The following is a 13,804-nucleotide window of genomic DNA, read 5'->3' on the forward strand; positions in this document are numbered from 1 at the left end:
CATTTTCTTTGATCTGGAACTCCCATGACATACTAGAGCTGCTGGGTTGAGCCTCTGGCCTTATTTCTTTTTCTTGGGAGATTTCAGTAACATGGTTTTCCAGTCTTCTTATTGCATTATATTTTCGGCTAACGTGAAATTACCTGCCTGTATTTAGCTCCATACTTCACTTTTGCCTCCAGTTCCTGAGCCTGCCTGAATTCTGCAGGGTCTGTCACCTCACTCAGCAGTGATGGTCCTCCGGAGGTCTGCTAAGGCAGGTACCAACCACTCTCTCCTTCCCATGTTTGATACATTTGTTGAAATCTTGCTCAGTGTTGTTTCCTCCTATTTTTATACTTGTGGTTTTATAAGTTTTATTCTGCCTTTTTACTGGGATTTTAGGAGGAAGAAGATATAAGCAAGTGTTAACTTGTATATTAAATTTATAGACGGGTGCCTTTTTTGTCAAATTGATGGGTAGTTGCTAGACAGGATAACTGGGGATTCAATGTGAAAGAATGCTTGAGTTTTCTTCAGAGCAGTAAAATGGTATATGAGAGACCAATTCATTCCTTGATTTTTGGTTAATCTTGCTGGCTTAAAGGAATTTAAAATGGTCCCTGCCTAGTAAGTTCTTTGAGGTTCAGTCATTAATTTTGAACCAATTGGTATCTTTGACTCAAGTCTTTGGTAGCATGTTTTAATTTCCTGGGAATGAGATACAATATTTGAAAGAAAAAGCAAGAAATACTTGAAAATATCCCCAGATTGAACAGTTCATGTGAGAATACCTATTTTCTTTTTGTGACTCAAAACTCTTCTGAATGTGGCCTTTCAGATACAGAGTAGATAAAATGAGGTAGGTTGTCTTGTTTTGTTCTTCACTGGTTCTCCAGAAGTCTAACGGCTCATAAGCCATAAAAAATCTCATCCCCCTCACTGGTGTAAAATAGGGTTGAATTCAGACTTCGGCAGGAGGAGTTGCTTGGTCTCCATTTTCCTCACCTTTGAGGCGGAGTGGAGGTGACTGATACTTCAAGGGTTAGGAGAGAGAAAAACAGTCAATGTTCAAAATGAGGCCATCCTATTATTTTTTCAAAGAATAGATGGTTTAAAACAGATGAGGTAGTTGGGAGATTAAAGCTGAATATGATAATTAAAATAATAGCTAACAAACATTCTCATTTTCCAAGAAATTTGGCATAGCTTTTAATGTATTATATGCTTCTGAGAAAAACAGTTACTAGTTACATTGTCTTTCTTCATGAACTGGTCCTCAGGTACAGATGAAGCTTTGAAAGATGACACTCCTTTCCCCCAAAGGAGAGTGAGGTCCATACTGAATACAGACGTAAAAGGAATTTTGTGGAGCAAACATTTTCTAATTGACGTGCAGTATGTTTCAAGGATGAATTAATGTCTGTCTAGCGATGGCAATGGAGGGTAGGATTATGAAGGGTTACGTATCCGTTTACCACTTAACCCTCAGTGTCCTGCCCGGATAGTCAGCGGGGTGGGCTTGTGGTATAGTCTACTCCTCACTGCTCCTTTTTTGTAGCCCAGAGGGCAGACGGTCCTTGGCGTGTGTGAGAGGGAACCACGTCAGAGGCTGACATTCCTGAGAAAGGAGGATGCATTAAAAACGCATAGAATAAAGCCTTTGAAAAGGAAAGAAAGTTGATGAGATAAAGTGCTTCCATTGCCGGCAGTGGGGGCACTGGCTCTGTAGCCATGCAGTCTCCCACGCACAGTCCGCTTTTGTAGCTACTGCAAGCCCTAGGCGTCCTCTGATCTGCCCTCGTCCTGCTTAGACGGTCAGCCTTATTCTTTTCCTGTTGACTGGAGTCCTGTGCAAGTCAGTTGTCAGAGTGGCAGCTCCAGCCTGCTGCCTGATATTTATACATGCGAGCACCTCCTGGCAGAAGTGCAGGAACTGTGTCGGTTTACACATCCGCCAAATAAGGACGTAAATCTCAGTCCAATAAGGACCTCGTCAGTTACCAATTATATCAAGGCATGGTGGTTTTTTCTTTTTAAAGCATAGTCCCAGTACTATATTTACTAAAAACCTTAGGCACTATGAAAAAAGTCAGTATTTGGAATCTTAACACTGCTTGGCTAAGTTAACACTAAATATAGACCAGCAGTTTCATGCTGGGGTTTATGGGCCTTATAGGAGCACCGTGTGCTGAAGGGAGGCAAAGAAAGAGCTACAGAATTTCTAGAAGGTCATTATAGTTGCTTCTGAATAACTTGTTTTTCCTGGTAACCTAGCAGTCAAAGCTCACATTTTTGTAAGTAATTTGCATGCTACTATTTGCATGCAAAGTAATTTGCATGCTATTACTCTACTGAGACTGAATTATGATTTTTTTTTTTACTGTATAATGTATTTTTTATTATCCTTAATTTCTAGTTCAACAATCATTCTATCAAACATCTAAAATGCATCCTTTGGTTTATGCATTTTACAATCCACTTAGAGGAAAAAAAAGTAAACATCTTTTTCAGTTGACTCATCTGTAAAATTGGAGAGTTGGCTTGATAAGCACAAATAGAATTTCTAGCTATAAATACTGTATGTTTTACATTATTAAAGAAGCAAAGAGAATGGTATCATACAAAGTGTTTCATGTTTTCACTTTTCCAGAAGCCAGCAAACTTAGTATCTTGTAGCATATCTATAGCAAGAATAGTCCTGTGAATAGTCAGGCTTCCAAGAAAGGATCTTTTTAATATGTCCTCCCTTGTGTCAGAGTATAAGGAGCTTCTCTGGTCCAAGAAAATCAAGCTAGGAATTTTAGAGGTTTCACATATATTTTCAACAAAAAGAACGGGATTACTTTCTCTCATTTGCATTGCATTCAAAGATAAATATAAATATATGAATTATGATTCTTGAGGCTGGGATGATTTTTGTTGCATGTGCTCTGTGCTTTTTTTTTCTATTTAATTTTTTAATTTATTTTATCTTTGGCTGCATTGGGTCTTCGTTGCTGTGTGCAGGCTTTTCTCTGGTTGTGGTGAGCGGGTGGTACTCTTCGTTGCAGTGTACAGGCTCCCATTGTGGTGGCTTCTCTTGTTGTGGAGCACGGGCTCTAGGCACACGGGCTTCAGTAGTTGCGGCACACGGGCTCAGTAGTTGTGGCTCACGGCTCGCGGGCTCTAGAGCGCAGGCTCAGTAGTTATGGCGCACAGGTTTAGTTGCTCCGCGGCATGTAGGATCTTCCGGGACCAGGGCTCGAACCCTTGTCCCCTGCATTGGCAGGCGGATTCTTAACCACTACACCACCAGGGAAGCCCTACTCTGTGCTTTTTTAACTTTTGATACAGATGATTTAGACGATTTTAAAAATTACTTCCTGGATGTGAAGAGGCACTGACTCTGAAATGGAATTATAGAACAAATTACCATGACTCGCTCAACAAAGCTTCCTATTAGCTTTGAATTAAATCCTATTATAACAATTCTGATTTTGTGGCAAGCAGTGCTGGTTTGAGTTATTTCTCTGGTTTGATACCATGCACCTATGGGAAAAAGTAAAGAGCAAAGCAAATTTTCATGGACGATGATATTACTCAGAATATTTATTAGCAGGTAGTCAAAGAATTCTTAAATGACAAAAAGAATCAGCTGTTAGCATTGACCTAAACTGGAGGAAAATAAAATTACTTACATGTTTCAGCTCAAGGTATTAGAAAGGGTTCCATGAAAAGGATGCTACTTCGGTCAATCTTACTTAATGAGCAAATTTGCACACCGCAGTCAAGAAGGAGGGTCAAGTTAGTGCAATGCAGAATTTAGTAACACTCTGGCTGCTCCAGCGCTGCTGGTTGTTGCCAGATGCTCTCATGTGGAGATGCAAAGATAGCAACAACTGGGTGTCAAACAGCTATGGGTCCTGGCTTGAGGGCCATGTGATCTTGTATCCATTTACTCGCAGGGTCATTTGCAGGTTCTTGGCGTCCGTGAACCACACCCAACTCAGTTTTCTCTACTGGCTCTTTATTTTTCATTTGCATCTTGCATTTAATTAAAAATGCATTGAAATAGCATCTATTTACATTGTGACTTTACCCAAATGAAGAGATTTCCATTCAGAGCACTTCAGAGTTCACTCTAAGTTGTTATGTTAGTGCTTCTGGGTTTGATGTCGCCTTGAATCACCTTTTGAGTTAGCAGCAAGGCCAGTAATTTGGAGATTTTATTTGTTGTGCAGCTCTTAAGTCAGTTTTTGTAGCTATGATTTTCTAGCTAATCCTCTACTTTGTAAACACTGATTCAAGCCTCAGTATGAGATTTAAGCAATAGTAATTACATGCCTAGAGGGGAAGCTAAGGCTCAAGGATGTCAAGTCAGAGATCCAAAAATGAACCATGTGTCAGCTACCAAGCCTAAAATAGACGCTGTGTCTGGAACGATGATCCTATGATGGGACACAACCTTTATGCCTCATCAGATATTAGTGTTTGGGATAATATATAAAGAGATGATAAAATATAAAACATTTTTAAAAGAATAGTTTAGGAATCTGTGACCATGCATCAGTCAACACTTTTGGTTTTATCTGTAAAAGGATGAGATTTGATTGATCTCTAAGGCCCCTCTGCTCTATATGCTGTTACTCTTTTTTTTTGTCACTTCAAGTCATTCCCTTAGGAACGATCCATGAAGTATATTTGGAATTCAGTAATATCAATATATAAAGTGCTTCAGTAGTATCTTACCTAAAATATTCACGGAGTTAGGTGTTCTTGTTAATTAAAATTTCAGCATAAATGAAACGCCCTTTTAGATTTTTACTTAAAAAAAAATTTAACTAGTTCATAACTTTTCAAGCTCACTGTTTTTCTTAGCTAGGGTTCTGGGGAAACATTTTTTTTTACAAGTACTAGTAGGTTTTTAGTTATTACTGAGAAATTGTTCGGTCTTAATATTTTAGAGTGCAGTTTAATCTGTTTAGTAATGGCTGATACTTTTTTTTTTCACATCTTCTATAGGTGTTCATCTTTTCTTTTCTGAATTTGGTTTCTCCTAACTCTAATCATATTTGCCTTCATTTTGTAGCTGGGCATTAAAGGAAATTTTTTAAATGTTAAGAGGAAGTCAATAGTGTGTTGCCACATGTAGGCAGACGTGAAGTTTTCTGCATTGCTTTTACTAAAGTCCAGATAGATATGACACGAGGATTCTTAACCTCAGTTTTATGTTAGTGTACTTATTATTAACTGCCTCAAATTCTTTTGGAAATAGTGAGATTTAAATCGTAAATCAAATATTTTAGGTGTTCCAACTTAACATAAATCACTGGCTTCTAAACTTGGCACTGGGCATTTGAAGAATAGTATTGGATATTACCCTATGGAGTGTTCAGTCAATTGGGGAAATCAAAGATGTAAGCAAATAAATGCGATAAAATAGAACAGATGTTCTGATAGAAGAATGTACAGTATCCAGCAAGGGCACAAGGGAAAGACAGGTTGATTCTTAATGGAGGTGAGGTTTGAGCTGTGTCTTGACAAAGGATTCGGGAAGGGTGTGGAGAAGAAAGGTAGCACAAGGGAAGGGGCAGTGAACTCTGAAGCATGAGGCCTGCTTCCAGCCCGGCAGCTAGCTAATGTGTGATCTTGGGCATTTACCTTCTGAGCTTCAATTTTCTCATTTGTGGAAGGGATGGGGGCTAGATGAGAGCATGTCTAAAATCCTTTCCCGATCAAAAAATCCCACATCCATTATTAGACTCATTTTATGAAAAGAGATAACTGTGAAGGAGAAAGCTTTGATAGCAATCGGAATTTGTCTTCCTAGAACCTTCTTTTCACATAATTAAAAGGTCACAAGTTCTCTGTTGTGCTAGAGAGACATCTTAAAATAGAACTTTTTAATCCATTCAGATTTTTCAGTGTAGCTTGAACTTGTGCTATCATTAGAGAATATTACCTTCAATGTAAACCACAATTTTAGAATTACTTATTACGTAAGTGACCGCACTCTAAGGAAACACAGAAGGAAGAGACCTGAGAGGTCCTGAAGTTTAGCCTCCAACAACTGCAGTATTCATCTCCGTACTCAGTTTGCTAAGATTTTTGTCTTGAGGTCTCAGAGCCAGTCTGTAATGACTAAAGGATACCTTTAAGGTAGGGACTCCTATACCATATTGAGGGAGAATATAAAAAGTATAGTTTTGTATTAAAGCCTCATCAATTAGAATGGTTCACAGTAACATTTTCTTCTTCTCTCAGAATCTTTATGGCCACAGGCTGCCTAGCTTAATTTTATCTTTTTACGTGTTTATACATCGTCTTCTTGCACAAAGGATTTGAGAAGCCTCACCAGAATACAAACAGTGTAATAAAGAGAAACATTCAAAAATCAATTACAAAAAATTAAAAGAGGCCCAGGGCAAATATAGACAGAATTGAGACATCTGAGCAGGAAGAAAGAGCAAGTGCAGATAAGCAGGGTATTAAAGTGTTAAAATTGGGACACACACTTGATTCTGAGCTTCCTGGCAAGCAAAGCAAAAAGAAGAGTTTCAATGTTGTCCCCAAAAGGAGCAGCTAAACTTTTCTAGCCCTTCATTTGGCAGTAGCATGTGTGGGTGGGTCTTCACGTGCCAGCCCAGCTTCCTGTGGGCTGTGATCCGTGTGAAGGCCGGCTCCCCAGCCCCGCCTCTCGTGTTTAACAGCAGTGTTTTCTTCCAGGGACAATGAATCCTTCCCAGGACACCGGCTCTGGCGGCATTCCTGAAGATAGAAAGCTTTATGTTGTGGATTCCATAAATGACTTAAACAAACTAAACCTCTGTCCTGCCGGATCGCAGCGTCTGTTCCGTATGTGTGCCTTCCCAGGCTTGGCGGCCCGTCCGGGCTTCTAGGCCACCTAAAAATAGCGAATGCTGAGCTGGACCTGTGGTCCTGGGCTGGGGGCGGTGTGGGCATTAGGAAGCCTCTGCGTTACAGACGCTGTTTAGTATTAGGCAATTTTTGCTTTTGTTCTCTGAATACTTGCCAGGCTTGTGGGCTTTCTTGGCTCTTAAGCAAGATTTGAACTCTTGTCTTTAAAAGTTCTGAGAGGTTCCCTGTGGAGGTTCCCTGTGGAGTTTATCTCCCTGGAAAGCGGTGGAGACTGCGGAGATGAGGCTTACTCATCCCTCTTGGCCGCTTTTGTGCCTTCTAGTGACCACAGCCAGGTCACCGAGGGTGCCCACTTTCCTAGAGAGGTTTTACTTCTTAGCGGATTGTTCCACACGTTTATCTAGTTTAAAAAAAAATCATTAAAATTTTGTTGGGCAAAAAAGTCAGCTTCATTTTTTTAGATTACAAATTGCCTCAATTAAAGCATTAGAAAGAGGAGGGGGAAAACAAAATAAAAAACTGCTGAATACTAAATACTACATGTGTATCTTGTCCCCTAAATATTATAAATGAGTTCTATCAGGTTATTCTGAGCCCCGTCTTTTCTAGCTTAAACGCTGACGTTCCAACACAGGTGATAGATGCCCACTTGCTGTTTGTTTCACATACACTCGAAACTCTTACTGTCCCAATTTTATGTCCATCATTCCCCTTCTAAATCCTTTTTGTTTTTATTTTATTTATTTATTATTATTTTTTGGCTGCGTTGGGTCTTCGTTGCTGCGCGTGGGCTTTCTCTAGTTGCCGCGAGTGGGGGCTACTCTTCGTTGCGGTGCACGGGCTTCTCCTTGCGGTGGCTTCTCTTGTTGGGGAGCATGGGCTCTAGGTGCATGGGCTTCAGTAGTTGTGGCATGCAGGCTCAGTAGTTGTGGCTCGTGGGCTCTTGAGCGCAGGCTCAGTTGTTGTGGCGCACGGGCTTAGTTGCTTCGTGGCATGCGGGATCTTCCCAGACCAGGGCTCGAACCCATGTCCCCTGCATTGGCAGGCGGATTCTTAACCACTGCGCCACCAAGGAAGCCCCCTAAATCCTTTTTGAATTCTTGTTTTTCTCTTCATTTTAATTTGTTCAGATTTTCACCTGTTTTTACTGCAGTCGGTCTCAATAAATGCAGGTGTTTGGGTGCCAGCTTATGCGGTGGCTATGATTAGGAAGGAAAAGCTCTGGAGGGTGTGACACAGGATGTCCCTATAAAGCACAGGACCTAAGCCCCCATCTCTCCATAATCAAGTAGCAGAGGGTGTGGGACTGATATAAAATAGGAGGGATTACAGAAGGCAATTCAAGGATCTCCATTACCGCAAGTTTCTGTATTTCTTTTTCAATTTAATTTGGGTGTTATTAGGCAAATAGGCCTTACAAAACAGTGACCAAATGCAGACAATTCATGGTTTGGGTGAACCAAGCTGTTTTATAAGCATGGTTGCATTTTCAGTTCAACTGTAAAACATTTAAGAGAACCTTGCTTCCAGAGCGTGTCCATCCTGGAAACAGCTTTTAGAAACCAAATTACATCAGGGTCATTTTGATGTTGTTGTTTAAATGGTTATAAGCCTAACTGGTTATTTTTATAGGAAATAAAGTTTTCTGGGAGATATCTCAGAGTGTTCAGCCTTTCACCCAGAGTAAGTGGCCCACAGCCAGCTGTGTTTTATTCTTGGCTCACTTTAGGAAAAGGGCAATAGAGCCTCCATCACTCTGAACCCTTAACTTATTTATTCCCTGCCCACCACCCCCCTCCCCCAAGCAAAAGAAAAATCCAAGTCCGGCTACATCAGTGTTAACACAATCTTCAAAGAATTTTCCAAATAGGGGCTGAGGAGATAGCTTGACCTGGCTTGTCCTTTGAATACTGTTATAGAAGGTGAAAAATTCTCAAAAAGCACCCGATCCAAAGACATTCCTCAAATATAAGTCTCTTTCCAGAGTGATCAGAGGGAAAATGGGCATATCCCTTACATCTCTCTCTCTCTCTCTCTTTTTTTTTTAATGCTGAGGAGTTTTTGTCTTTGTTGTTGTTTGTTTCACATTAGCTCTAGAGGAGAAAATCCCGGACATTGGCACTAACTCAGGAAATGGAAACCACAGTCTGTTTTTGGTGGGGCTGATCATCATGCTGATTGTCAGCCTGGCACTGGTTTCCTTCGTGATATTTCTGATAGGTAAGTACCATCGACACACTTTTCATCACTGCTATGCACTTACTTTGTAGCTGGTTGTTTAGCTTTGCTGCGGTAACGAGGCAGTGCTTCCTGGCAGTCAGTGCTGCCACTGAAGGCTGAGGGGGCGTGAATGCCTAGGGTACCTGCTGCTCTGGGCCGGGTCGCTGGGGCACACGTAAGCCCTCAGTGCCAGCAGTTCGCAAACATGGACATTAAATGTTTTTATAATGCTTTAATTTCTCACCTGGAGTCCCTAGCTGCCAATGGTAGGCAGCTTATTCTAGCTAACTCGGGGTTTTCTTCATCCGGCACGTGAGCTCTCCATGAACTCAGGTCTATAATTTTCAGTCACAGTCAGGTTCACCCCCTCTTCCAGGTTCCCTCGCTTCCCTGAAATCCATTAGAAGCACTAATTGGGCTTGTGCCAGGGCCCAGAGGCAGTGCTGGGATGGGAGGAGACTTCTGTCTGACACCGCCCAGGCTGGCGTCCTGCCTGCCCTTGGCCTGGGCCCTGCGTGTCCGCCCTTGAGCGGTGACCCAGGCTTTCCCACACAGTCTCTCAGCCAAGAGATCCCCTGAGGTCTCAGTGCCACTCTCCTCTCTGCCTCGGGTGGGGGAGGGGTGCTGTCCATCCGGAGGCATGCTGCCCTTTCAGGAAAGCCCACCAGCATCCTCTCTGAGCTGCCCCCTGCAGACCACCACCTGGAGTTACTTCAGTTCCCTCCCACCCCTCTTAGGAGTGGACGGAGCCTGAGCGAAGGAGTCATGCTTTATACCCTTTTGCCTGGATCCACCACACTGTCATTTCTTCTGCCCTGCAGGCCTTGTAGCCTTCAGAACTCCTAAATGAGAGGTGGATCCCATGTCTCTGAAATGCCTCTATTTCAAATTCATTCAGGATCAGTGGAGGTAGCAGTGGTGGTGATGGGAAGTGGGCAGAGGGCATGACTCTTACTTACAGCTTCCAACCCCTTTTCCTCCCCAAAACTTCGTCTCCCTTCCAGCTTAAAGGTCTTTTCCTGGTATGGGTTTCAGAGCTGGTGCGAAGGGGTGGTGTTTAATTGCTTGTTTGTCACCCTGCTGATGCCCTTTTGCACTTAGAAGCTACAGTGTGAACTCTCCTTACAATAATGGTGCCTTTGCGTGTGATTATTCTTTGGAGGAGGGTTGGCCCTGAACCTGCAGGAAAGAGAGCATGGATTACTCTTCTGAAATGTTATACCACATAAGTTGATGCTCCAAATATCATCCTGCCTCACCTGCCCAGGAAATGACTAAGTTAAACTATTGAGAAATTTTTGGTATGCCTACCGACTTGGGAGCAACCCAAAGGGACTGCTGTTTTTTGTGGGAAAGTAAGTAGTAAGATTTAGGGCAATGATAATTAAAACTGTTAGGTATTGGGTGCCCACTCTGTCCCAGGCACTGTGCTAAGCATTTATGTCTGTTTGCTCACCACCTCATAACAACTCTATAGTGTAGGACCTATTGTTATTTTGGTTTTATCAATGCTGAAACTGAAGCTTAGAGAGATTAATTAATATGCCCAAGGCCAGCAGACAATGGTGCCTAATCAGGGCTCAGAGACACCCCTGCCTGACATCAAAGACCATTCACTTTATCAGCATATTATACCCCCCTGTATGAATAGGATTTATTTTATGTTTGCTTCTAGTGTTTTATATTGAGGGCAAAGTCATATCAAGAAACAGAAAGAAGGGACTTCCCTGGCGGTCCAGTGGTTAAGACTTTGCCTTCCAATGCAGGGCGTGCGGGTTTGATCCCTGGTCGGGGAGCTAAGATCCCACATGACTTGCGGCCAAAAAACCAAAACATAGAAGCAATATTGTAACAAATTCAATAAAAACTTTTTAAAAAATGGTCCACATCAAAGAAATCTTAGAAAAAAAAAAAGAAAATGTGAATAAAGAAGAGTGTCTTTTTATTGGACAGTTACTCTTTGCCAGACACATTAAATTCATTATCTTAAGTCCTTACTCTACCCTTCAAGGTAGTGTCTAATATTTCTGTTTTACCGGTGAAAGACTAAGGCCCAGAGAGTTTAACTCTCCATGTTTATCCAGCTAGTCAGAAGCAGAACTGGGGTTCATACCCTGAGCCGCCTGCCTCCAGACCTCCCTGGCCCTCCACTGCCTCTGTTGAAGTAATAATAAAGGCTTCCTGTGGTTTTCAGATAAACCTTAGCCCAACCTAAGACCAGAGTTGGCACAGGCAGCTATAAATGAACTTGGCCTGTGCTCATCTTTAACAAGGAAACCTTTTTGCTCTCAGTGGGGTTCAGTGCAAATTTGTGTCATTTAACTGAAGTGTAAGAACTTATCTTCTTTATAACCCTGACATTTTTATGCAAGAGAAATAGGGCTATTTTATACTGATTACATTGAATAAACTGTTGGGCCTTGTGTTTTTGTCACAATCTCTGTCCTAAAGAGGAATAACGGACAGCAAGGATAGGTTACCGGGGATGCCTACCTGCCTCTGTAACAGTTCCCAGCGGCCAAGCAATGTAGATATGTGGGATGTGATTAAGTATTGCCTTAATTTAAAAAAGGGTTCTATGGTCAAATGAGTTTGAGAATCGCTGGGTTAGTAATACTTAAGGTATTTCATTTTACTTCTTGTGAATTTCCAAAAAGGCAGGTCAGGCATGACTTTTCTGTAACGTTTTTGCATATAGAAACCTTTTTCTCTTTTGGAATTTAACTTGGAACCAGTGTATTGTGGAACAGACAGTCCAACATGGCTGCTACTTCCTTCTGAGTTTGAGTAACGTAGAAGTTTCCCAAGAGGGGAAGTATGTCACATGCTATGGATTTATTTGTGTCACACTTTTCTCCAGAAGCAAGTGGTATCTCCGCCTGGCTCTGCATCAAAGCTCAATTAAAACCTTTCTGTCATGTCTTGGACCATAATTCATCCAACATAATTTTTCAGATACGGGGGAAAGGCAGCTTCTGGGCAACAGTTTGTCCCAAGCCTGGAAGGTGAGGCTCTAACACTTCCCCACATTAGTTTTTGGCTAAACCCAGTAGCATGTTACCGCCATCATTAGTTCCTGAAAGATGTCTTGGAAAAAACTTGCCTGCAATGGAAATGATAAGGAGCTCACATATTAAATACTGATTTTGTGCTGCTTTTCTTGGAAATTTTAACTCATAAGCAGACCTCAAGAGTGTTCCATTCCCTGACTTACTCAATAACCAGGGGTTCTATTTATTTTGGAAATATGGACTCTGTGCTCTCAGGGTGGTCTGAGGGGAATTATTATACATTCATTATGGGCTGGTAATTTAGAATCAGGAGAGCTATGTATATCAAAGTAGCCTGGAACCCAAAATATCCCACCTCCCACATGTGGAGTGAAAAACCTTTTCTGAGAATGGGTCTCAAAATGAGACAACATAACAGTCACTTCTGTGGGGATAATCAGACGCTGGTGGTTTCCTTTGGTTGCTCACAGCAAAGTCTTTCTTAGCGAAAAGCTGTGTGGAGTCTGCCAAAGGTAGTCAAGTCTTTCACCAAGAAGTCGTAAAAATAATTCACTTGATAGGTAACTTCAGTCTTCATCAATTTCTCTTCTGGGCTTCTGGGCTGCTTGGGATATTGGAGCAGGGGATTTGCCAAGAGGGCCTCTCAGCTCTCAGCCGAACACCCCAACGGGGCTCTGATGAGTCCCGATGGAACACACTGGAAACCAGTGTAACACTGTCTGTTTTTCATTTTAAAGTTCAAACTGGCAACAAGATGGAAGATGTGTCAAGAAGACTAGCAGCTGAGGGAAAGGACATAGATGATCTTAAGAAAATCAACAGCATCATTGTAAAGCGACTCAACCAACTGGACTCTGAACAGAGCTAAAGGAATGATCTTCCAAGAGCAACTGCTAACACCTGAGCGTCTCGCTGCCCTGGGAGGGTACAGGGTTAAGAACCGACCAAGGGCATATCTGCAGGCAACAAAAGGCCAACTTTCCACTACAGGGATGGGAGCAGCTCCAAGGCAAGGGGGGCTGGGGACAGCCGCCAGAAGGGGGCTGATTTTGTGGTAGGGTCCTTCAGCTTTCATGGGGTTAATGGTGGCTGGCATGGAAGAGAACCAACAGGAAACAAGAACGGGAATTTGGCTCTGTGTGTACAGCTTCTTTTACGAAAGGAACTTTGGCACCAGAATAAGTTCACTGTGGCCAGTAAATTTCATGGCACCTCATGTAACTTTATGAACTCCCTGGAAAGCCTAAGGAATTCATTGAATTATTTGTGTTCAAGGGAATCAGGTGATAACTCTTTTCAATAAAATAGATTCTGCTCAGGTGATTACACTTTGACTCATTTCTCCAGGGACAGGGTGTGGGCGGCCTCCAAGCTAGTTGCCTACTGGTACTTGTTAATAGTAGTTATGTGCCTATGGTAGGGTGTGGTCAAAAGAGAGAGCCCTATTTATTCAACTAATGTTTTTTGAGCTGCTGCTTTGTACAAACCACCATACTCTAGAGAAGCTTACATTCAAGTGAGGAACAAAGGAGATGTATAATTATATATAGACATAAACTTTTTGACTTTGTTTCTGATGCGAAAAAAAGTCCTTCAGTACCCTGCTGATTAATTGTGAGGAAATCTTGTAGGTTTGTAGCCTTTATTAAACTACAGTGGGAAACCGAATATTTGGAATATTTGGAACCTGCCTTGTTTTAGCACAAAAGGTAAGGCACAAAATTTATGAAATT

General features: G+C 41.9%; 1 protein-coding gene across 2 annotated transcripts; it reads left to right on the forward strand.

The window, feature by feature from the left end:
• Positions 1-284: 284 nt before the first annotated feature.
• Positions 285-13,397, forward strand: LSMEM1 (leucine rich single-pass membrane protein 1). Of its 2 annotated transcripts, XM_082472428.1 has the most exons (5): positions 285-2,276; positions 6,688-6,816; positions 8,473-8,523; positions 8,932-9,060; positions 12,809-13,397. In XM_082472428.1, exons 2-5 carry the CDS (start codon positions 6,693-6,695, stop codon positions 12,937-12,939), a joined length of 435 nt encoding a protein of 144 aa, XP_082328554.1. In that variant the 5' UTR covers positions 285-2,276; positions 6,688-6,692; the 3' UTR covers positions 12,940-13,397. The 2 variants fall into 2 exon arrangements, with proteins under 2 accessions (XP_082328554.1, XP_082328555.1); XM_082472429.1 differs by lacking the exons at positions 285-2,276; positions 8,473-8,523 and having other exon boundaries at positions 6,555-6,816.
• Positions 13,398-13,804: the final 407 nt, after the last annotated feature.

This window comes from Balaenoptera physalus (assembly GCF_965194825.1).
Source record: "Balaenoptera physalus genome assembly, chromosome: 8".
Classification (NCBI taxonomy): Eukaryota; Metazoa; Chordata; class Mammalia; order Artiodactyla; family Balaenopteridae; genus Balaenoptera; species Balaenoptera physalus.

Coding starts and splice junctions, on each gene's coding strand:
- LSMEM1 (XM_082472428.1), top strand. CDS start 6,693: ATGAATCCTTCCCAGGACACCGGCTCTGGCGGCATTCCTGAAGATAGA. Junction 6,817..8,472: donor CGGATCGCAGCGTCTGTTCC/GTATGTGTGCCT, acceptor TTATTTTTATAG/GAAATAAAGTTTTCTGGGAG. Junction 9,061..12,808: donor CTTCGTGATATTTCTGATAG/GTAAGTACCATC, acceptor TTCATTTTAAAG/TTCAAACTGGCAACAAGATG.